The sequence below is a fragment of the Macaca fascicularis genome, chromosome 7 (genome assembly GCF_037993035.2).
Source record: "Macaca fascicularis isolate 582-1 chromosome 7, T2T-MFA8v1.1".
NCBI classification, from domain to species: Eukaryota; Metazoa; Chordata; class Mammalia; order Primates; family Cercopithecidae; genus Macaca; species Macaca fascicularis.
Window position 1 is genome coordinate 86,361,215 of NC_088381.1, and position 25,096 is coordinate 86,386,310.

Below are 25,096 nucleotides of genomic sequence, written 5' to 3' on the forward strand. Positions count from 1 at the left end.
GAGGCTGTGTCCCCCGCCATTCCCTGACACAGAGGCCAAGTGTCTGCATGTCTTTTCTCCTGTCTGACCTCACTACTGCCCTGGGAGGGCAGAGACAGCCATGGCCAGTTGGCAGGAGCATGCCCAGGATCAGGGGCCAGGGCCAGGCCCAGGCCTCTGAGGCTTCCCGCAGCTCACCTGGACACCCTCCTGGTCCCTGGCACCCAGTCCCTCCCCCGCCCCACATGGCTCCCAGAGCTATGTCAGTCTGCTCTGTCCAGCGGCTGCCAGGCTGCGATGGCTGTAGGCTTGGGGTCCAGGCCAGACTCCACCCAGGGATGTGACACACCTGACTCGAGCTGACCAGAAGGCTACTGTCACCTATATGTGGCCATGCCTGCTTACCCTCGGGGAGTGGGAGAGATGCCCCACAATTCCTGCCCCTCTCGGACAGTCCTGGTCCAGCCTGCACAGACAGGGCTATTTCTAATGCAGGGTAAACGTGACCTCAGAGGAGGGTTGGTGCACTACAGCCCAAGGGCCACAACCAGCATTTATCCTAGACCACAGTCACACTCATTCCTTTACAATCTTTTGTGTAGCAGTGGCTGAGCTCAGTAGCTGTGACGGAGGCAGTATGGCCCCAGAAGCCTGAGCGATTGACCATTTTGCCCTTTACAGAAAGCACTTGCCAATGCGCGCCGAGTGCTTGAAGGAGTGCACCCCGGCTGTGCTGCTGCCTGTCCTCAGTCCACGGCCCGGTGACTCAGTCTCCACAGTGCTTGCATTAGCTGCCCACCTCCCCATTGTTGCCAGCTAAGGGTGGAACAGGCCCCATAGGCAGGGCTTGGAGCTTTGTTGTGCTGATGCTTGGGCCTCCCTGGGGGGCAGTTCTTTGCTTTATATAGATGCCCCCTCCCTGCTGTGTGAAGCCTTCCATGCCCAGACGCCAGGCCTGCTCGTGGGGCTCTTTGCAGAGCAGCCCTCTGATGGGGTCTGGTCTCATCACTGACTCTGCTGCTCTGGAGCCCCAGCTGCAGCATCACTTCAGCCCGGGGGGGAGGTGGGTTTTATTCCTAGTGTGTCTGAGGATGCTGAGCCTAGAGCTCAAGTCCTTGGTCTGTAATTGTAAATGTGTAACCCCCACAGGCAAACTCACATCCAGGAGCCTTTCTAATGTTCCTATCCAGGCCACCCCAGAGGAAAGGACAGGTCAGACTACTTGCCAGAGGGGGCTGTGCACTTGTGGGAAGCCCCACGGGTCTGCCCCCATCATGCTGCCCCCTCCCCACACCTGGTCTTGCACATTCTGGTGGCACAGCCACCAACCAAACCCTTATGCCCCAGTATAGGGTATGACTTTCCCCACAGACCCTCCGGTTTCTCTTACAGACAATGCCACTGGTGAGAGGAGAACCAGGGCCGAGCTGAGTCATTTAAAGAGATGTCAGTGGTCTGGAGGACCCAGGGGCCCAGTGCTCCCAGGCCATGGCTAAGGGTTGCTTCATCTATGAAGAACTGTGGTGAGGAGTGGGCTCCGGTGGACAGGCAGGCGGTTATGGCTTGCTTGCTTCTTCAAATACAACCTCACTGAGCTCAGTACGATGGCAGGGGCCTCAGTTTTCCCCTGCTCTATACCAAGTTGCCACACACTTAGCAGCTTAAAATAACACTGACTCAGGGGCTCCCCGTTATGCAGGCAGAAGTCCAGCAGGCGCAGCTGGGCTCTCCACTGAGGGTCTCATGAGGCTCAGGGCAAGGTGGTGGCCAGGCTGGGCTCTCCTCTGGAGGTTTAGGGAAATAATCCATCACCATTCTGCTCATCACCATTCCCCTCCCCATTAGGCCAGTGCAGACGGCTCTCCCTGGGAGACCCTGTGTTTCCTGTGTAGCTCCTGCTTTCCATCAGGATTACTGTGCCCAGCAGCGGGTCCTCGTAGGCAGCAACAGCTTTGGGCAGGGTGGCTTTTAAGATGCTTCTGGTTCTGCAACCATCTATGGTACCTACTTTACCCCCAAACACCTGCAACCATCTATGGTACTTACTTTGCCCTGCCACATTCTGGAAGGACAGGGATGCCTAATGCAGCCCTCTCTCCCTGTTCCCTTGCAGAGGCCACTCCCATCAGCCTCCTGCCTGTTCAGGAGCAGGATGCAGAAGACTGATGCTTTCATGCTCCAGCCTGCATGCAGAATGCTCATTGGCAGAAGGCATGCCCCTTCAAGGTGTGCCCCTGAGAGTCTCTGTCCCCGCTAAGCCTGGGGGCAAGTGGAGGAAGGGCCAGGGCATGAGAAATTTGTCTACCCCTCTGGCGAGCACTCCACAGAGGCCTCTTTTTCTTCCAAGTTGTCCAGGCTGGCTCTTGCTAGGTCCTCTCACTAGGTCTTAAGGGTGTCCGGCCCCTCTCTTAAGGAACTTATCATGCATTGTTCTCAGCTTCGGGCCTCAGCTTCCACCTGCAGTTGCCAACCCAGCAGGCCTGCGTCCTGGCCTGCTTGTTTCAATGCAGCTCTTGTCTGGCCACATGCTCCCTCGGAGCTGCCTGGCACAGCAGCAGTGGACGGCCGCAGCGTCCACCAGCATTCTGGGGCCTGGAGGATGCCTGTGGTTCTCTACCAGCTCAGGCTGTCAGAATGGGGAGAGATCCTGCAGAACCAAGCAGACCAAGTCCTTGCTTCCTTTGGGAGGAGTCCACACTGACGCTCTTCCTGGGGGTGCTTCTCCAAGACCCGGTGTGTCAGTCCCAGCACTGTCAGCCTCTGCAGGGCCGAAAGCTTCCCCTTATGTGGGAACAATACCCAGGAAACTCCTGTCCTCCACTGCCCAAAGAGGTTTGTGGCGGGGCTGCCGCCTGCTGCCTCCTGGGGGGCAGGGTGTGCCAATGTCTCTGGCTGCCTGCAGGGGTCCAGTTGCACAGCTGTGGACATAATCAGCATGCCCTGAAATCCAGGGCATTTGACAAATGAAAGTGATTATCACTGTTTAATTCCAGGTTCTCCCTGGATTGCTATATTTAATTATCTGAGAACCAGCTGACTGGTTAACATGAAAAGTTTAACTTCAGACAACTGTGCCCAGGGCCCTGTGCAGGACTCAGCAAGGCTGCACCTTGCAAGTGGGTGGCAAGTTTCCTATTTTACAGCAACCCAGTAGAAGGGGCTGATGCTTGCAGAGATACGTAACCGCCACCAGGTCCCTCTGCTGTGGGTCACACAAGTGCCAGGACTCGGTGGTCCCTCATGGGCTCACTGTAGGGTTTGTTTCTAGCGGAATAGGTTACAACCCATAGTGGTTCTTACACACAGCCTGGGAGGCAGACCCCATTGCGGGGTGAATCTACCAGTGCTAACAGGTACCCAGCTGGGAGCCAGGCATGGGCACCCCTCCTGCTCTGACACAAGCCTTTGAGGGCTCCCTCATTTTAAGTCTTTTTCAGACGGAAGCCCCGCGATATGGTTTGAACATTTGTCCCCTCCAAATCTCATGTTGAGATGTGATCCCCAGTGTTGGAGGTGGGGCCTGGTGGGAGCTGTTTGGACCATGAGGTGGATCCCTCATGAATGGCCTTGCACCATCCCCTTGGTGATGAGTGAGTTCATGTGAGAGCTGGTTGTTTAAAGGTATGTGGCAACTCCTTCCTTCTTTTTTTTGAGATGGAGTCTCGCTCTGTCACACTGAAGTGCAGTGGCACGATCTTGGCTCACTGTAACCTCCGCCTCCTTGGTTCAAGCGATTCTCCTGCTTCAGCCTCCTGTAAGACTGGGATTATAGGAACACACCACCACATTGAGCTAATTTTTCCTTTTTTTTTTTTTCTTAGTAGAGAAGGGGTTTTGCCATGTTGGCCAGGCTGGTCTTGAACTCCTGGCCTCTGGTGATCCGCCCATCTTGGCCTTCCAAAATGCTGGGATTACAGGCGTGAGCCATCGTGCCCGGCCTCCTTCCCTCTCTTGCTCCTGCTTTTGCCACGTGATGTGCTGCTCTTGCTTCACCTTCCATCAGGAGTAAAAGCTCCCTGAGGTTTCCCCAGAAGCTGAGCAGATGCTGGAGCCACGTTTCCTATTAAGCCTACAGAACTGTGAGCCAAATCAACCTCTTTTCTTTATAAATTACCCAACCTCAGGTATTTCTTTACAGCACTGTGAAAGCAGGGTAACATCTGGCACTTCCCTCACAGCCCACCACCATCATCACACCTTCACAGCCAACCCCCATCATCACACCCTCACAGCTCACCCTGATCATCACACCCTCACAGCTCAACCCATCACCACACCTTCACAGCTCACTCCATCATCACACCCTCACAGCTCAATCCCATCATCACACCCTCACAGCTCACCCCCATCATCACACCCTCACAGCTCACCCACATCATCACACCCTCAGAGCTCAACCCCATCATCACACCTCACAGTTCACCCCCATCATCACACCCTCACAGCTCACACCCATCACACCCTGACAGCTCACCGCCATCATCACACCTCACAGCTATACCCAGTATCACACCTTCACAGCCCACCTCCATCATCACACTTCACAGCTCACACCATCATCTCACCCTCACAGCCAACCCCCATCATCACACCCTCACAGCCATCCCCCATCATCACACCCTCACAGCTCACATCCATCACACCCTCACAGCTCACCCCCATCACACCCTCACAATGCACACCCATCATCATACCCTCACAGCTCACTCCATCATCACACTTCACAGCTCACACCATCATCACACCCTCACAGTCAACCCCCATCATCACACCCTCACAGCCACCCCCCATCATCACACCCTCACAGCTCACATCCATCACACCCTCACAGCTCACCCCCATCACACCCTCACAATGCACACCCATCATCACACCCTCACAGCTCACTCCATCATCACACCCTCACAGCCCACCCCCATCATCACACCCTCAGAGCTCACACCCATCATCATACCATCACAGCTCACACCCAATAAAACACCCTCACAGCTCACTGCAACATCACACCTCACAACTTACCTCTATCATCACACCTCATAGCTCACTCCCATCATCACACCCTCACAGATCACACCCATCATCACACCCTCACAGCTCACCTCATTATCAAACCACACAGCACATTCCAATCATCACACCCTCACAGCCCACCCCATCACACACTCACAGCTCACTGCCATCATCACGCCCTCACAGCCCATCCCCATCATCACACCCTCATAGCTCACTCCATCATCACACCCTCACAGCCCACCCCCATCACGCCCTCACTGCTCACACTCATTATCACACTCTCACAGCTCACCGTCACACCCTCATAGTCCATTCATTCATCACACCCTATAGCTCACCCCCATCATCACACCCTCACAGCCCACTCCCATCAGAACACCTCACAGCTCACACCCATCATCACACCCTCACAGCTCACCCCATCACACCCTCACAACTCACCCCCATCATCACACCCTTACCACCCACCACCATCATCACACCCTCACAGCTCACCCATCATCACACTGTCACAGCCCACTACCAACATCACACCCTTACAGCTCACCCCCATCATCACACTGTCACAGCCCACCCCCATCATCACACCCTCATAGCTCACCCCATCATCACACCCTCACAGCTCTAACCCATCATGACACCCTCACAGCTCACCCCATCATCACACCCTCACAGCTCAAACCCATCATGACACCCTCACAGCTCACCCCATCATCACACTCTCACAGCTCACCCCATCTTCACACCCTCACAGCTCACCACATCATCACACCCTCACAGCTCACCCCATCACACCCTCACAACTCACCCCCATCATCACACCCTTACCACCCACCACCATCATCACACCCTCACAGCTCACCCATCATCACACTGTCACAGCCCACTACCAACATCACACCCTTACAGCTCACCCCCATCATCACACTGTCACAGCCCACCCCCATCATCACACCCTCATAGCTCACCCCATCATCACACCCTCACAGCTCTAACCCATCATGACACCCTCACAGCTCACCCCATCATCACACCCTCACAGCTCAAACCCATCATGACACCCTCACAGCTCACCCCATCATCACACTCTCACAGCTCACCCCATCTTCACACCCTCACAGCTCACCACATCATCACACCCTCACAGCTCAAACCCATCATCACACCCTCACAGCTCACCCCATCATCACACCCTCACAGCTCAAACCCATCATGACACCCTCACAGCTCACCCCATCATCACACCCTCACAGCTCAAACCCATCATGACACCCTCACAGCTCACCCCATCTTCACACCCTCACAGCTCACATCATCACACCCTCACAGTCCACCCCATCATCACACCCTCACAGCTGACCCTCATCATCACACCCTTTCAGCTCATACCCATCATCACACCCTCACAGTCCACCCCTATCATCACACCCTCACAGTCCACCCCCATCATCACACCCACACAGCCCACCCCCATCATCACACCCTCACATCCCACACCCACCACACCCTCACAGCTCACCTTCATCATCACACCTCACAAACATCACACCCTCACAGCTCACCCCCATCATCACACCTCATAGCTCACAAACATCAACCCTTACAGCTCACATGCATCATCACACCCTCATAGCTCACCTCATCACTCCCTCATAGCCCACCTCCATCATTACAACCTCACAGCTCACCCCCCTCATCACACTCTCAGACCACACCCATCATCACACCCTCACAGCCCACACCCATCACACCCTCACAGCTGACCCTCATCATCACACCCTTACAGCTCATACCGATCATCACACCCTCACAGTCCACCCCTATAATCACACCCTCACAGTCCACCCCCATCATCACACCCTCACAGCCCACACCCATCATCACACCCTCACAGCCCACCCCCATCATACATGCTTACAGCCCACCCCCATCATCACACCCTGACAGCCCACCCCATCATCACACCCTCACAGCCGACACCCATCATCACACCCTCACAGCTGCCTCAAACTCCTCATTGTTGCTCCCACCCTGAATAAGACAGGTTGCCCTGCCCTGTTCTGGGTCCTGAGTTCATGATCTCCCAGCATAGGGCAATATTCAGCCAGAAAAGAGGAGACCAGAGCAATGGCTTCTCCTTTAACAGCTAAGGTCCAACAACAGAAGGGTCCAGGGCCATCAAATAAGAATGGTGACTCTGTGGATGGACGCATGGGAGGAAGCACGAAAGGGGAATAGGAAGGGTAAAATACATGTGCATTGATTGTGCAGAAAATGGCTTTAGAATGAGGAAATTGTCAGGATCTTTTTACTTTCTCTAAAGTATCTAACTAAAAAATATTTTTTAGGCCAGGCGTGGTGGCTCACACCTATAATCCCAGCACTTTGGGAGGCTGAGGTGGGTGGATCATTTCAGGCTAGGAGTTCGAGACCAGCCTGGCCAACATGGTGAAACCCCGTTTCTATTAAAAATACAAAAATTAGCCGGGCGTAGTGGCGGGCACCTGTAGTCCCAACTACTCAAGAGGCTAAGGCAGGAGAATGGTGTGAACCTAGGAGGTGGAGCTTGCAGTGAGCCAAGATAGCACCACTGCACTCCAGCCTGGGTGACAAAGTGAGACTCTATCTCAAAAACAAAAACCAAAACAAAAATTAGCTGGGCATTGTGGTGCACGTCTGTAATCCTAGCTACTCGGGAGGCTGAGGCACGAGAATTGCTTGAACCCCGGAGGCAGAGGTTGCAGTGAGCTGACATTACACCACTGCACTCCAGCCTGGGCAACAGAGTAAGACTGTGTCTCCAAAAACAAATTTTTTTAAACCCAAAACACGGTTTCTCTGATTATCAACAGTGCAAAGGATGCATGCTGAGTGTGACATGGGCAGGGACATCCACTGGGGTGTGAGCACCTTGCTATTCTGCTTCCCATCCTATCCTGTTGCTGTACAGTGCCTGGCCCACGGCAGGGACCCAACAAATATGCATTCAGTGAACAAAGGGACGAAGGCCCCAACCAGCTCTGTAAATGGGCTCCTATCCACTGTGGGGTGATGCGACACACCCTCCCCCGGCCCCTGGGGAAGATGTTGCCAGACTCTGCCCTCCAGTCACTCCTTTGCTGGACACAGCTGCCTGCCGTTCCCTGCCAGGAAGACCGTACCTTCGACACACTTTGTGGGGCAAGCCCGGCATCTCCTCTGGGTAGAACCCCTCACCACAGGCTGGCACACACTTCCAGTCTTGGAAGTGGAAGTTTTTTGCACAGTGAATGCACTCTTCTCTGCCTGGCCCTGAGAGATACACGAAAAGAAGAAGGTATCAGGGATGGCTGGCAGAAGACCATGCCCCAGGCCTGCTTCAGGGCCTTGTGAGATCAGGGGTACCATTCAGAAGCCCCCAGGCCACCACCACAGCTGGCATTTCCCAGGTTCTGTGAGCTGAGCCATCCTCACCCACTCCCAGGACGGGGGCATCGCGATCCCCATTTCATAGACGGGGACATTAAGGCATGAGGTGATCTCAGAGGGAGCACACCTGCCCACTGGCCATGCGACGATGATGGGCCCTGTTTCCAACAGGCCTAGCCCACTTCTGCTCCCTGAACACTTGAAATCCAGTGCCAAAGTCTTCATATAAAAAAATATAAAACAGCTCATTTATTTTTTATATGGATACATGTTGAAATGGCAATGTTTTAGATACATTAGGTTGAACAGGATATGTTACTAAAATTATTTTTGCCTGTTTCGTTTGACTGTTTAAGATATGGTTACTAGGCAACTTCGAATTGCAGCCATGGTTTGCATTTGTGGCTCTTCCATTGCACAGAACGCTGTAGATGATGATGTGGGAAGATGAAAGAAGAGATCTTCGGGAATAGTGTTGACTGGTGTTTGGTGTGTACAGTCAGGGCATTTTCAACAATAGAGAAAAAAATGCCTAAGACTAAGGGTTTATGGCGCAGGGAGGAGAGACTCGAAGAGACAACAGTTCTGAGCAAAGGGCCATGAGTCATGGAGGAAAACCTTCAGGTTGGCTAAGGGTCTGAGGAGGAACTGTCGACCTGGCTCAGACATTGGCCTAGATGACTAGATAGCACCTCCTCTGGGCCAGGTGTCTCCAGGGAGCATCTGATGGGACGTCAGAGAGAGGCAGTGAGGTGGCCACTGACTGACAGCGGACAGGGTTACAGGCAGGGAGGAAATTATCTCAGGGGCTCTATGATAATCACAATGCCAGAGTAAACCTCCCCGCGACTGCTTCAGTTTGACTGTGGTCTTAGATTGAGGCCTTGCAGTCTGCTCTGGACTCAGATGGGGCCTCTCGCTGTGTCAAGGGAAAAGCCCTTTGCAGAGATTCTGGAGCCTGGAGGGCTCAAGCACAAGGCCCTGTGCTCTGGGGCTGGCTCCACACCTCAGAACCACAGCTGTAAGGCTGGGAGGGAATTCTGAGCTCATGCAGGAGAAGCTCCTCCTTTGAGAGTCAGGAAGAGTGAAGCCGAGAAGGCCACAGAGTTTTGAGCAGGAGGCAGACGTAGGGCCCTCAAGGGGCCTCTTGAGGACCACCGTCTTCATGGCGGGTGTCTCCCTCTTCCTGAGGTGCAGTGGAAGAGCTGACCCCAGAGTCAGGACTCTGTTCGGTTTATGTTGTTCTGGAGCAGAGGCTGCTCTTATGCTTTGGCCAACGCCGCCCCTCCCCATCGCTGATCTCTGGGAGCATCTGGTGGGTGGGTCTCGTGCACAAGGCGGGGCGCCACTCTGAGTGGGGCTTGGGAGCTGTTCAGGGCCTGCTGTTGTACCTCTCGTGCCTCTCCTGCTGAACCCGTCATCCCTGCTGTCCTTCCTCCAGCACCAGGGTCCTTAACACTTGTGGAGCCTCCAAAGTGGGAAAGAAAGCTTGTTCTCATTTGTACTTAGTTTAATGCTCAATGTATTAAGCTTCAAAGTTGTTAAAACACATTTATTTGGAGATGGCGGTGATGGTGGCACACAAATGTAAATTCACTTAATGCCACCGAACTGTATGCCTAAAAATAGTCAAGATGGTAAATTTTGTGTGACTTGTATTTTATCACAATAAAAAAGCTGTTAAAGTGGGTTGATTTTCTAAGCGACCTATTTTCTCAACTACTAAATAATATGAATTTCATAACTCAGTGAAAGTCTTTTAAGGATTCCATTAAGTCACAAGTCTCTATAGACTTTGAACACTTTAAAAGCACCCACAATCATAGCAATAAGAGCAGAATGGGTTATGCTTATACAGGACCTGCTATGTCATTTGCTGGGCCCAGTATAAAGTGAAACCATGCAGCCTTTGTTCAAAAAGCTGCAAAAATGTGCCATGACAGGGATTGAAACAGAAACCATTTTCCTTTCTTTTGTAATCTCTCTTGGTCTGCTGTAGTGTTTCTCATTTGCTGTTTCAAGTCATGCCATCTCGGGCATAGGATGCTCATGCATGAGGACCGACTGTCACAGGTGCTTGGGGCACTGCCCTGCAACTTGGTATGTGTGTGCCCTGCAGGCTGCCAGCTGCTAGTCCACATGCCATGCCCCAGGTGGGTAAGTTGAGTCCCATGGGGCCACTGCATTAACCCAGCTGTGCCAGCAGCCCCAAAGGATTACAACCTCCATGCCAAGACACACGGGGCACCTGGACTCAGGAGGATGAGAGGCTCATCTCAATCGAGTTGCCTGCCAAGTGCACCGGGGCACTGTGAGCCAAGGGTGGGGGCAGATTCCACCAGGTCCTACCCCAAGCACTCATGCCTGACTCCAACCCTCCCCATGACTGTGCCCAGGCCCCTGGGTGGGTGGTGGGCAGCAGTGGTCACTGCATGGGAGCAGGGAGGGGAATGCCAGGTGGGCCTGGGTCTCCAGGGCACACGAAGTGGGCAGCTGAGAACAGATGTCTCCAATGAGGTCCACACCTGACATGTAGCAAGAAGCCTCCAGTGACTCAGAGGAGGAAAATGAGGTCTCTCTCCCAAGAGGCTGCCGGGACATAGATGTACACACGTTCCCAGGAGCGTAGAAAGAACCCCACGTCAGAGGGCATGGGGCACAGGGGAGATTCCCTAGAGCTGTGGACCTGCTCACCAATGAATTTAATAGCTGAAGTGATGGAGAAGTCACTGGTTTGAGATGAGAAGTCCAAGTGACTCTACAAAGCTTTTTGCCATCAGGCAATCTGGGGACTCAGAGAAAGAAAAGTGAATTATTGAAATCAAAGAGTTATAAAATGGTATGCCTGAATGTTACGGATTCGAGTGACTATGAAATTTAAGTAAGCAACATCAGTGATGCTTCCTAATCAATCTGGGCTAAATAAGTCAAAGAAACAAATAATAAAAATAATAGACAAAAAGGTGACAGGCAAACTGCTAGGGAAATCTGCTGAGCTGCCAGCGGGTGGAACCCATCCAGATGCTGAGCACTGTGGCCTTCAGGACTGCCCCAGGAGGGAACTGAGGAGGACGTATCTCCCCTGGGTGGTCTGGGGTCAGCGTGGCAATCGTAGGAGGACACCGGCCTTGGCCATAGCCTTGGTTTATCATGCCTGTCTATTCCACCACAGTACGGCAGGTAGCTGCATGGGGTACTCATGGTTGGCCACATGGGGAGGGGTGTGCCCATTCTGCAGCATTTCTGAGGAACAGTAGTATCATGGCAACTGTGATTTAGTAGAGACTTAATTCTGTTTTTTTTAGACAGAGTCTCACTCTGTTGCCCAGGCTGAAGTGTGCAGGGGTGTGATCTCAGCTCACTGCAACCTCCACCTCCCAGTTTCAAGTGATTTTTGTGTCTCCGCCTCCCCAGTAGCTGGGATTACAGGTGCCCACCACCACACCCGACTAATTTTTGTATTTTTAGTAGAGACAGGGTTTCGCCATGTTGGCCAGGCTGGTCTTGAACTCCTGACCTCAGGTGATCTACCCGCCTTGGCCTCTCAAAGTGCTGGCATTACAGGCACGAACCACTGCGCCTGGCCAGTAGAGACTTAATTCTTAAAGTATTACTGCAGAAAAAGCTCATATGATGTGAGTTTCTTAGAAAGGACCAAAGTACCAGGGGCAGGAAGGGGAGAGGAGAAAACTTAACCCAAAACATATCTGAGCCCACAGACTGATGGTGCACTTCAACTTACTTGTGCAAATAGCTCTGCAAAACAAAACCCAATAAAATGAATGAATTCTCTACCATTCTGCATAGAAACTGTGCCTGGGAGACATTCGTGCCATCATCTTTGTGGGAAATTATAATACATGTAAAATTGTTTATAGAATTCTTTTCTTCTTTGAACCAACTATTCAAAATAAGTGAAGATAGGTACAAAGGACTAAGGCTATGTTTGAAAACATCCCCGTCCCCACCTGGATCCATTCCCACCTCTCCCAAAGCCCTCTCAATGTTTATAGTGTTGTGTTTCTGTCCGCACCTTTCCACAGCAAGAGTTGAGCTCCGAGACAAGATGGCCTGAGTGGCTGAGCATCCCTTATCCCTTTCCCCGTCTGAAATAAGCCACTGCCTGGCTGGATTTCTAATGAGAAATTCAGGCTGCTTGTTCAAAGTGGGCCTTTGCATTGTTTTGGGACTTTGTTTGAAATTTAAAAACATGGTTTTAAAAAAGATTTCCAACAAAATGTTTTCCTTTCATGGAGAACAGGGTCTCACTATGCTGCCCAGGCTAGTCTTGAGCTCCTGGGCTCAAGCTATCCTCCCACCTCTGCCTCTCTGAGTGCTGGGACTATAGGCATGAGCCACTGCAATGTACACAAAATTTACCATCTCAGCTATTTTTAAGTACACAGTTCAGCAGCATTAAGGACATTCACACTATTACGTAACCATCGCCAGCATCTATCCTTAGAACAATTGTCATCTTCTCAAGTTGAGACTCTGTAACCGTTAAACATTAAATCTCCACTCTCCCTGCCCCCAGTCCCTGGTACGGCCTTTGTACCTTGTTTTGCCTTTGCATTTTCATGCTGCAATGAATGCAGAAGCCCATGAAGTCCTAGGGCTTTCTCGGTCTCAAGGCAGTAGCCTACCCGCTTGGGTAACGCTGGCCTGAGGCCTCCACAGGCGGTGAACTCACCCACGCAGGTTCCGCAGGTGTGATGGCATTCCCCACATCTGATCAGCTCTGAGTCAAAGTAGGTGCCTGGCTCGCAGTCAGGAATGCAGCTGCCCCGTGCAAGGCTGTTGAAAAGAAAGAGGCAGATTTCCACATCCATTCCAAAAGTCTAATTAAATTATGATTTACCCTCTAACGCCTTTCCCAAGAGGAAATGTAAGTGGCTGAGGCACAGTTCTTTGTGTCACCAAAAGTTCTCAGCTAAGGAAAGTTGGGAAAGTCATCCCGCAGTCGGCTGGGGGCCCAGCAGGAACGGCCACGAGGCCCTGGGAAGCAGAGCTCCCATTACTATGCAGCAGGCGCCGGGCTCCGTCCAACCAGGCTCCGTCCAACCCAGTGATAGCTTTTCCTTACTGCCATTTCTCCAACTTGAATCCAAACCTCATGAAGAGAAGTGGAGCTGTGTGGGTCATCACTGGTGGCACGCTAGCTCAGTCTCAGTGTCGAGTCCCTCTTGAAGTGTCGGCATTTATGACATGTGATGGGGCTGTTGGCTGCAAGGCTGGCCCTGAACCCCAACCTGCTCCTGTCTCTCTCTTGCTTGAAACCTTCTGCAGCTTCGCAATGAACTTGAAATAAGACGCCCTCTAGAGCCCTAGCAGGCCTGTCAAATGCAGCCCCTGCCTTCCTCTTTCACCCCATTTGTGCCTGCCCTCACCTCGATCCAGCCAGCCAAGTGCTGGACAGAGACACAGATGCTGAGCTACACCATCCATGTGGATGGCTTCTGCCACTTCCCAGTGTTCCACCCCAAGCAAGCCTGCCAGCCTCTCTGCATCTCCGTTTTCCTTCCTGTTAATTGGTTTCTACATCATAAAGTCGCTTGGAGGACTCAATGAGTTAATACCCATAAACATTTCAGTGTCTGGCACACAGCAGTGTGAATAAATGTCACCTACAATTATCTCTTTAGTTCCTGAGATTATACTGTGTGTGATGTACACGTTTTAAATGGGTTTGCCACTAACCATACTGAGCAAGTGCTATGCGGTGCATCTGTCAGAGCTGGTGACTCCTGCTATGACACTGGGATTTATAATAAGAAATATATGTTTGGTTTTTGTCCTGGCACACAGCTCCTAAGACCCTTGCAATTACCAAAGTGCTAAATGTCTTTAATAACTGACGACTGGGGGGTTCCTGGGTAGCCTCTAGACAGGGGCTGGCTGCCAGGGAACCAACCATGTGATCAGAACATTGGAATTTTTTTTTTTTTTTTTTTTTTTTTTTTTGAGACGGAGTCTCGCTCTGTCGCCCAGGTTGGAGTGCAGTGGCCGGATCTCAGCTCACTGCAAGCTCTACCTCCCAGGTTTATGCCATTCTCCTGCCTCAGCCTCCTGAGTAGCTGGGACTACAGGCGCCTGCCACCTCGCCCGGCTAGTTTTTTGTATTTTTAGTAGAGACGGGGTTTCACCGTGTTAGCCAGGATGGTCTCGATCTCCTGACCTCGTGATCCGCCCGTCTCGGCCTCCCAAAGTGCTGGGATTACAGGCTTGAGCCACCGCGCCTGGCCAGAACATTGGAATTTTTAGCCCTACTACTCTGACCTCCCTCCTGGGAGGTGAGAGGGGCTGAAGGCTGAATTGATTACCAGTGGCCAATGATTTAATCAATCATGCCTATGTAAAAAAACCTCCATAAAAACCCCAAAATATCAGGGTTTGGAGAGCTTCTAGGTTGGTGAACAAGAACACATCCCACATCCTGGGAGGGTAGCACAACCCAGCCCCATAGGGATGGAAGGTCCAGCGCTCAACCCTTCCAAACCTCACCCTCCGCATCTCTATCTAGCTGTGCATCATATCCTTGTAATAAATGGGTACACATAAGTAATGTCTTTCACTGTGAGCTGCTTTAGCCAATTAATCGAACCCAAGGAGGGGTCATGGGAAATCCGATTGGTAGCTGGTCATTCAGAAGCACAGGTCACCACGTGGGACTTGTGATTGGCATCAAAGTGGGGCAGTCTTGGGCTGAGCCCTCAATTTGTAGGATGTGACACTATCTAGTAGTGTCAGAATTGAGCTATTTATTTATTTATTTATTTTTGAGACAGGATCTCACTCTGTCACCCAGGCGGGAGTGCTGCAGTGGCACGATCTCAGCTCACTGCAAACTCTGCTTCCCAGGTTCAAGCGATTCTCCTGCCTCAGCCTCCCAAGTAGCTGAGATTCAGGAATGCACCACCGTGCCTGGCTAATTTTAGTATTCTTAGTAGAGACAGGGTTTTGCCATGTTGGCCAGGCTGGTCTCGAACTCCAAGCCTCAAGTGGTCTGCATGCCTCAGCCTCCCAAAGTGCTGGGATTACAGGTGTGAACCAGCGCATTCAGGCTGAGCTATGTATTTATTATATATATCTTATGGGACACCCAGTTGGTGTTCACTGGAGAACTGTCTGGTGTGTGGGGAAAAACCCACACATTTTTGCTACCAGAGGTGAAGTGTGTTACATTTTGTGTGTGAGAGTAGGCGAAAACACTGGCTTTTCCTATCTCTTACACCTGCACTTAGCAGGAAGATGTCCGTATGTTTGCAAGCTCCTCTGTATGGATGGTGGACACCCACCCAGGGCCTTCCTCTTCATGGTGCCATGCCCACTGCGAATGGCAGTTAAATCATGTCTTTAATAACTGACATTCCCCTGCAAACCCTTCCTGTGTTGATCCCCCTGAAGAGATGGATGGCCGGAGGCGGCGGCTCGGCTGCTCTCTTGCTGCTTTAACATGACTGCAGTGATTTGAAGTCACAGCTTAAGAGGATATTGGGCAATAAATGGAAGCTTTCTGTGGCTGATGGCTGGCGATGTGTCTGGAGTTTGCATGCCTCTCTGAAAGCTTGTCATTGATGGAACCACTGCTTCTATGTGGCGGGGCTACTGCCAGGAAGCATTTTCTCTTTAGCACACTATTCCTGAATTGAGTATCTGATTTCTCTCTCCTACAGGATGGGACAGGATGCATAAATGCATTCCCTGGGATCCCTCAGCGCTTCTCTGCTGGGAAACAGGCAGGTTCTAGGGTACTGGGAACATAGAGCCTCCTCTTCCTGATACCCCCAGCTACCAGCCTGGGTTGAGGATCCACTCCTGGGTTGCCTGACCTACAGAGTCTGGGACATCAAAGCTGGCCTCTCCCAGGCTGCCAGCTGAATGTCTCCTCCTTCCTCTTCCAACTTTTATCTCTTTGGGGGATCCCTTTCCTGGGCCAGTTCATCCTTTCACTCCTAATCCTGCCTTGTCCAGCCAACAGGTTTAAATGACAGCAGATGTGATGCGTGACTTTGGGGGCCTTGCTTTGCCTTCCCTCTCCTGGACTCCCAGCTGCTTGCGGTCCTCTTCTCCCCAATACTCTCATCTGGAAGAAAGGGGCAGGCTGAAGGAAATGAAGACAGTAGCATAGTGTCTCCTGGGGAAACTTCATCTCCCCTGTTTGTAAAATGCGAGTAAGAATTATGTCTACTTCATAGGTTGCTGCAAAGATTAAATAAGGCAAAATTGGTGCAAGCACCTGGAATAAGAGAAGATATGCTCAGTAATTTTTCTTCCTTTGTTCTTTACTCCAAAAAACGAACTTCTTCTATGGAGAATTCCAGTCCTCATAGCATTTGAGAAGGGAGATGGGGCTGGGGGTATGTTGCATCCCTCCACCGCCTCACCCTGCAAAAGCAACTCCCTGCCTGGACCACAGCATCTTCATCACTGCCAGCCTGCTGAAATGTAGAGTAGTGGGCTATACCCAGACCCGCTGCATCAGAACCTGCATTTGAACATGAGGTGATCCTTCCAGTGTGGACCATGGTGCTAGTCTCCCTACTATGGGAGTATCCCCCCCCAAATTTTGAACAGAATGTTCTAAGATTTTAGACAGCAATTTGGAGGAATAGGTAATGTATATTTGTTTGCATTAAAAGGAATTTGGTTGCATAAAATGGGCTAAAGAAACATTTCAAAATATTCCAAGAACAATCATTAACCCAGAAGAATGATTTTTAAGAAAATGCATGCTGAGCTTTATGGGGCTGAGCCTGATGGAACAGGGAGAACCATGAATGTAAAGAGCACCCTTAGGAAGCAGTGAAGATGTCAGGAGCTGGCAAAAAAACAGAAGACCAAGGGATGCAGACGAGAGAGGGTGGGTGAGCCACTACAGCCCACCCCTGGCCCAGACAGGGAGGGGAACTGGAGCAGGTGGAGGTGCTGGAGCGAAAGGAGGTGGATCTGGGCACAGCCCTGTGCTGCATGTGATGCAATCAAGTGCTGCTTTGCCCAATTCGCCCATGTTGTGTGAAACATAGAGATTCCACCCATCCTCTCACTTTCCATCCTACACAGCCATCTCTAAGTGGACACATGATTTCCAGGACTCGGAATCTTTACCCTCAATGGCTTTGGGCCTCTGACAGTTCAGCTTTTAGGAGAAATGCAAAAATGTGGTAAATCCATAACAAACTCAAAACAGCACCACCACCCTGGCATTCTTCAGGTTTTGAGGGGGGTTTTTACCTGAATCCTTCTTTACAGACAGTGCATCTCTCGGGTTCATCCACGCACTTTTTACAGCTTGGGTGGCATTTAAGGCAATTTTTCTGACCTGGAGAAAAATAGCAAGATAAGAAAAGAGAAGGGACAGCACTGACAGGAATCAAATCTGGGCAAGCAGGGCCCCGGCATTTCAAAGCAGGGGTGTAGGTGGGCTGTTCCCTGAGTCCACCTCCAGAATGTGTAGAAATAAAGCAGCCAGAGGCTGCTTGTACCTGGTGTGGGGTCACAGATTTCTCACCTCCCCTTTCTGAGGTAAATTAAAGTCCTCAGACAACCACCAGGCCTCTGAGGTGGTTCCACTTATTTCAACAGGGATGGAGGCCAATTCCTGGTGGGCTAAGTAGAGTTTAATGAGGTGGAAATCTTCATAAACGTGGCCAGGTATGGGCAGGTAGGGGGGTGGGGAGCCTGAGGCTGCTACTTGCTCTCCACAGTGCTTTCCCAGGGAAATCTATATATGAAGATCTGGTGGCTCTAGATGGCGAGACAGGAACCTATGGTGAGTCATCGTGCCTCCTGGGGAAGTTCTGGGTCACCCCAACTCCCATCTGCAATGTCATAAGTTATTATCTGGGTTGGCGCCTCATTAAACACCACCATGCACCACTCCTAAGTGACTGGGGTGCTCTGGGCCTGGGAGCTAACAGCTGCTTGCTACACCTGTGCATGTCTCCGCCGCAGGGCCCCCTCACAGGTGGCATCATATGCCATAAAGCAGGGGCTGAGTGAGGATGTCGGGGTGAAGGAGGGCGGCCAATTGTGCCCTTGGGAAGGGGGTGGGGATGAAGGTGCCTGCATCCTTTGCAAAGGTCTGGTTGGCAGCCCAGAACAGGCGTTCGCAAAGGCTGTGAAATGTGTCTTGCATGACTTTTTGTTTCCCCTCTAAAGGGAGTCTGGGATGGATGAGGTGGCTCACACCTGTAATCCCAGCACTTCGGGAGGCCAAGGCAGATGGATCATTTGAGGTCAGGAGTACGAGACCAGCCTGTCCACCATGGAGAAACCCTGTCTCTACTAAAAATACAAAAAAAGTAGCCGGGTGTGATGGCGCATGCCTGTAATCCCAGCTACTTGGGAGTCTATGGTAGGAGAATTGCTTGAACCCAGGAGGCAGAGGTTGCAGTGAGCTGAGATCACACCACTGCACTCCAGCCTGGGTGACAGAGCGAGACTCCATCTCAGAAAAAAAAAAAAAAAAAAGCGGGGGGAGTCTGGTTATTTGATGGTTTTATACGTCTTTAAAGATTTCCTGGGTCTTGTCCACAGGGGTAACAGCAATGCCATGACAGGTTGGATCAATGACCCACCCTGAGCAGCAAGGGCCCTGAGAGGAGGGCTGTGGGGAGGCCTGCTACCTGGAAGACCACGAATGTCAAACGGTAGCTTCTTTAATGTGTTTGACAACTATCCCCTGTCAATTTAACCCAAGCCCTCCTTTTGCGTCTCTCAGGGCAAGGTGAATTACTAAAACATTGGCATGGGGTCTTGGGCCTAGAACTCCTGTCCATTCCCCCACCCTCCTGGGAGAGCAGGGCAGCAAGACGCCTGGCCGTGCTGCTCTGAGTTACAGTCCCACCTCCAGCATGACTAGCTGTGGCCTTTGCCCTTGCACAGCTTTGATTCCCCTCCTGTGGCAGGAGGAAAACACTGCCTGTCTAGTGTTTAGGGGTGTGGATGCTACCTGTAAAATGCCCCGCAAAGACCAACCCATCCCTTCTGAGCCCAACTGACATTGGTCAGCAGCTCCTTTTCATTTTTGGAGGTCTGCAAACCTTCTGCCCACACTTAAATCCCAATTTCATCTCAGCAGCTCTGCCTAGGAGGGCTTGCCCCCAGCTCTGACCGCCAATTCCATATGCCCTGACCCATGCCCAGTGCACACATCCTCTGTTACAGAGAAGCTGATGGCAGAGTCTTTCCTGGAGGAGAAATTACAGGACAGACAGCAGGACCTCCTCTCCTGGTACCTGAAATCAGACTGAGCCCAAGAGTGGCTGGCCCTAGCCACCTCTCAGCCCTTGCTCAATAGCGGATGTTGACTCTGGTGCAGATGCGTGAAATACCCTGGACAGCGAGTAAGGCCAGGATTTCTTTCAGCATCACTTGGAACTTTTCCCGGCCAGGTCTGTGGGGGAAGTGCTATTAACTAACAGGCCTGGGTGCTCTGATTTCATCATCTCTGCCTCCTTCCCCTGTTGCAAGTCCTTACTCAGAACAACAAAATACACAGGAAGCAGAAAGCTGGGAAAATCTCCCAGGAGAGAGGGCACAGGCCCAGAAAGTTGGGGCTGGCTCATCAGTTCTTGTGCCCACGAACATGCCACTTACTTTCATCAGCATAAAATCCTACAGGACAGAGGGTCACACAGGTGTTCATCTCCTGGTGGTGATAGAACCCACGGCGGCAAGACAGGCACTGTGTCGCACCCCTGCCGGAGCAGGTCTCACACCCCTTGTGGCACCGGCGACAGCGTCTTGCTGCTGTGTCCCCAAAGTACCCCAAGGGGCACACGCTCACACACTTCCTGTAGGAGCAAAGGCAGGAAGGTGAGGGCCTTGCCAACCCAGCCCCAGCCCCATGCCCGCCCCTTTGTTTCCTTTGAGGAAACAAAGGCTTCAGGAGTGAATGTCAAACATGATGCCCTTTGTCTTGGTGAGTGCAGTTCTGAGGTTCCTACATACACAGGTGGAGAGGTTGGAGGCCTTGCACAGAACCTGGGAATCCTTTCTTTTAAAAGCTGGCCCCACTGAAAAGTCCTGAGGGTGTGCATGGTTTCCCAAGGGCATCGTGAGGTTGGTATTTGACTTCTGGAGCTGTCAGCTCTGGCAAAGCCCTCTCTCGGGTGCCCTCAGGGAGTGAGTCTCGTGGGCAGTGAGTAAGGCCAGCAGGGTGACAGCCTTTGCACTTTGGCCAGTGAGTGCGCTGTGGCTGGGAGCTCTAGGATGCCACGAGAGCCACATGGGCACCTGGCTCCACCGTGCACGGCTGCACCCGTGCCTGAGCCCTCATGGGTGTGCACCAGTGGTTGGTGGGTGCATCTGTCACCCAGGCCTTTGGGGAGCCTAGCAGGGTCCTGTCATCAGGGCCTCCCAGGCCTGGCACATGCAGCGCATGATGGGTGCTCAGGGAAGTTTGTGAAATGAGAATGGACAACAGAGCAGCTGCAGGACTGTCAGGGAAGAGAATTTGAGGAAGTGGTGATGCCAGGAGCTAGAGGAGCTCAGTGGACAGAGCTCAGGGCCTGACTGCAGGCCACACAGGAGGGCTCACTCACCATAGAAGGGTCAGCCCGAACCAGGCAATTGGCCATATACCTAGGGGCCCAGGTCAGAGCTCTCGATATCCTCTCTCGGGGTAAACTCAGCGAAACTTTCACTCAGTGAAAGCCCCACACCCAACCAGAGTCCAGAGACACTGAGAAAAAGACCATCAACAGGCTGTGAGGGCAGCACCAGGGCCTTGAATTGCATCCATCTCCGGGCCCTCTGGGGCAGCCCTGGCATGCCCAACATGACCTCTTTCTCTTTAACAACATGGATAGAAAAGGGTTTATAAGCACGGACGCCAATATGCCACAGCTTTTAATTTCTCCGTAATGGATGTATATGACTTGTATGATACGAATGCCAAGTTACTAAAAATTTAAAAACTCCAAAGCAGTTAACTTCAGTGTCATGATTGTTTGGGGGTGCTACATTAATTCCTAACTGGGGCATCAGGACGTGGAGGGACTAAGGATACAACTGGAAAGAACCACTGAGTGGTGAGCCACAGGGCTCTGGGACATGCGTTACCTGCTGGTCTTAACGCTCCCCAGGCTGAAGTGGATGCAGTTCAAGCACTGGTCTGCATTGGGGCCATCACAGCCTTTGTCACCACACTCCGGATGGCACACACCTTAAAGAAACAAGCATTGCCTTTCATCCAGAGAGATGCCTTCTCCATCTACTGCAGTCCCACGGATCCCCATGTCAGGATATTGCAGCTTGGTAGAAGCTCCCAGGCCCCGCTGGGGCTGGATGGCCAGACCACAAGGCAGGAGCAGCTGTCCCCATGGGTAACAGGTGCAGCTGAGCCTCGCTGGGCTCCAGTGTCAGAGTCTGAGCACTCTAGACAGGGATGGCATGAGAAGGAGCGAAACATCCAGGGCTGGATGTGCTGCCCGGAGCAGGGAGGAGATGGGACTTATGAGAGCCTGGAGGGGTAACGGGGAGGGAGAGGCTGGAACAGCTCTGTTTCATTTGCTCACTTGCACCAGTCATGATGCTGGGACCAGCCAGCACCTTTGACTTCCACGTGGAGGACAGAGCAACACAAGAGGGGGTGCTGAGTGTCAGGAGAACTGCTGGCAAGCTGATAAGCCAGGAGGAATTAGGTAGGACCCCCCTACCCCCACCCACTCCACTGCGGTGGGAATGGGGATGGATCACCGCGTACTCAGGACCTCCTTGTGGGGCTGTTGCTGGGCAGGTCTGGGGTGGGGCAGGGACAGAGCCTGACAGTGTGTCCTAGGGTTGGGGGACTGCTGTCTTCTGTGCCGAGGGCTGAGCCCCTTTCAGAACATCCCCTTTAGACTTTCCTCGGAGCCCTCGGTGGAAGGGCAGCTGTGTCCTCCCTCAAGTTCCCAGGGGTACCCAGTTTCTCACTCTGGAGGCCGGTTTGTTGTTGGAAAAACAACTGAGAACTGTAGGGGAGCTGAGTAGACACCAGCAAACCTCACCCTCTAGGTCCTTCCCAGGTATCCCAGAGGTGAACCCAGTGTTAAAGGTCTACCCCTCAGGCGGGGCCGGGGCACGCTGCAGGGGTCCTCCCCAAGCTGGTCTGCAGGAGTGATGCCTGAAGCCAGAACTGGGGTGGACTCCCACCTACTACCCACCTGTCCCTCCTACACTGAGGAAATGGCCCAGGGGACCCCAACAGCTCTGAGACACAGGGACTAAGTGGGGCATGTGAAGGCTTTCGAGTTATTAGAAGAAAAACCTCCTCCTCTGAGGTATGAGTTATCCGAGGGGATGGGGAGTGAGCTCAGGAGTAAAGCCTAGTTAGTTGCTGGCCACCTTCATTTGGTGGGGACTTGAGGAAAAGACCAAAGTCCTCATTCTCTGCTGCCCACAGTGGAGTTCTGCCGGGGCACACAAAGCCCTCTTCATTTGTCTTGAAGTCTCCAGACCTTTCCAGTGTTAGACCCAGTGAAGCTGACTTCCCTTCCTGAAGGCTCTCTGGTGTTGATATTTCCCTAGTTTTCACTGGGTGGGGGGCCTCGCCTGTCCCAGTTCCCACTGTGAACCCCTTTCGGAGCTGTGTGTATCCACGAGGACACTCTAGACGCCGTTCCTGGGCGGTGCTGACACCCTGGGTTCCAGATGCCGCCCACCATTTCTAAAACTCATTGCTAAGCCCCTCCCCCCAGCTCCAGAGGGTTTACTATAGTTTGGATCAATTCCTATCTAATTGGATTCTTTGCCCACCCCATCCTGGGTCATCTATGGGGACAGACTCCGAAATCCTCACTTCTTGCACCATTGCTTTAAATTACCCATTGAGCCCAAAACTCCAGCTCAGGCACTGGACTCTTGCCTTCCCACCCTCGTAGCTGACCCAGCGAGGGCGGGGCTGTCGTGGTGACTTAAGGACTTCTCTCCCGCCTTTTCCTGCAGCGCTTTCTCCCTGAGGAGGCAGCAGGTCTGTCTTGCTTGATAAAGTGAACAATTTCCTTCATCTTAAGAAGATGAGGGCATGGGTGGGACAGGGAGGCAGCAGACCAATCTTCTCACTTTCCAGACACAGGGAATGGGAGATGGGCGGGCAGGGCTTGGTTCAGTGTGTTCACTGCTAGATTCCCGGCATTAGACACAGAGTAGGTGCTCAATCACTATTTGCCGAGTGGATGAGAGGAAGGTGGCTAGGAACAGGGAAAGTATAGATGTCCTCATCATCTCCAGACAGAATGTTCTAGGATGTCCTCGGAGGAGGACAGCCTTGGGGAGGGCCCTGGAGCAGTGCTCTCAGCTGCTGGTCAGGGTTATGGACTTCACACATCCCCACCCCTGCTCCTGGGTCTGTCTGCAGTGGAAAGCTTATTCAATAATTTTGCATGGAGCCCCAAGCAAGGCTGGGGGCTATTCAACAGAGCTGCAGAGCCCCCACACTGCATCAAGGTCACCCACAGGTCAGGTGAAGACAATGCCCATTCAAGGGCCCAGATGCCTAAATATCTGTAAACAAACCTTCCCAGTATGGCTCTCTACTTGAATTGTGTTTAAAAGCCAAATATCCAGATTCGTCTCTCCCACGAAGTGTCCTTAAATTAAATCCACCTGACTGTCCACGTTGTCCCAATCACTCCACCGCCTAAGCGTGTTCTGGTACAGCTGTATGTAGTTCATTCTCTGGGCGAGCATGTTGTTTGTGTTGTAATTTGTACTTATGTCTGCTTTTCCTCTTGCCTCAATTAGCGTGAAAGTTCCTCCAAGCCCCACTGCCTTCTTGTGTCACTCCCCATAACTCCTAGCAGGGGTCTCTTCATACACGGGGGGCTCCGTTCATGTGCTGAACAGCCTGGCTAGCGGCTGATGCCCCTCTAGATGGGCTTAGACTGACACGGGTTTATTTGAAAACTCCACCTTCAATCCTTTGTGGAGCAAATCCAGGATTTAAAAAAAATACGCAAGCAAATAAATGTTAGAAAGCAACTTGGGAGTTCTCCACGGGCTTTGCCATTGCGTGCTTGGACCAACTGCCGAAGGACAGGAGGGTTTGGCATCACCATCTTTCCCACCATTCACGCCATCTAAGAATAGCACACTGGAACCTCACTGGAGCAGTATCAGACCCGAGAGGAATGCAAGAGTTGAGCTGGTTAATTGCAGACAAGAGGTGCCCACAAGAATAAGAGCATACTGAGTACAAGTCAGGTTTCCTTCCTGACTGCTCTGTGCCCTGAGCAAGTAACCTAAGGCTTCTGGGCCTCTGCTTGAGCCTGTCGAGTAAGCACGGACGTGCTAAGCCTATGAGCACACATGGTCCTGCTCCAGACATCACCCTCATCCTGTGAACTGGCTCCTGTACCTGTGGAGCCGTCCTGGAATCCCGTCTTCCAGACAACACCACATGGGCTCTTGGCTTCCCTTGCAGTCCTGTGTGGGTGACCACAGTGTCCTGAGCTGATCTCAGCCCATTCAGTTCCCTTTGCTCAACAATGGCTTCTTTCCTGAGGCCCAGTCTTCCCTGTGTTCCCGTGCCAGTACTGTCCTGGCCTCCAAGCCACTTTCTTGTAGGAACCCAAGCCCTTCCCTGCCTCCTGCCCCCATCCTCGCTGGTTTCAGTATCTGCCAGATCTCTAAGCCCACGCTGCCTGCAGGCACCTAAGAGTGGTTGCTACAGTTGCAGACCCCCAGGCATCCCACACCTGCTGAATCCCAG

General features: G+C 52.2%; 2 protein-coding genes and 1 pseudogene across 15 annotated transcripts in view; all 3 read right to left on the reverse strand.

Annotated features, from left to right (window-relative positions):
• Nucleotides 1-25,096, reverse strand: part of SELENOS (selenoprotein S) — a 219,340-nt gene that overhangs the window by 34,729 nt on the left and 159,515 nt on the right. The gene's annotated exons all lie outside the window — the stretch shown is intronic.
• Nucleotides 1-25,096, reverse strand: part of PCSK6 (proprotein convertase subtilisin/kexin type 6) — a 191,290-nt gene that overhangs the window by 6,882 nt on the left and 159,312 nt on the right. For all 14 annotated transcript variants that reach the window (XR_012415496.1, XR_012415495.1, XR_012415497.1 and 11 more), the window contains 5 exons: nt 21,469-21,571; nt 20,002-20,198; nt 17,635-17,722; nt 13,094-13,197; nt 8,154-8,283 (listed from right to left, as the gene is read on the reverse strand). Coding sequence is in view for 8 of the 14 variants with exons in the window: in XM_045396062.3 (XP_045251997.2) it covers nt 8,154-8,283; nt 13,094-13,197; nt 17,635-17,722; nt 20,002-20,198; nt 21,469-21,571 (622 nt within the window). In the remaining 6 variants the exon portion in view is untranslated. The remainder of the gene's footprint in view (nt 1-8,153; nt 8,284-13,093; nt 13,198-17,634; nt 17,723-20,001; nt 20,199-21,468; nt 21,572-25,096) is intronic.
• LOC135971572 (uncharacterized) lies at nt 402-6,897 on the reverse strand (annotated as a pseudogene).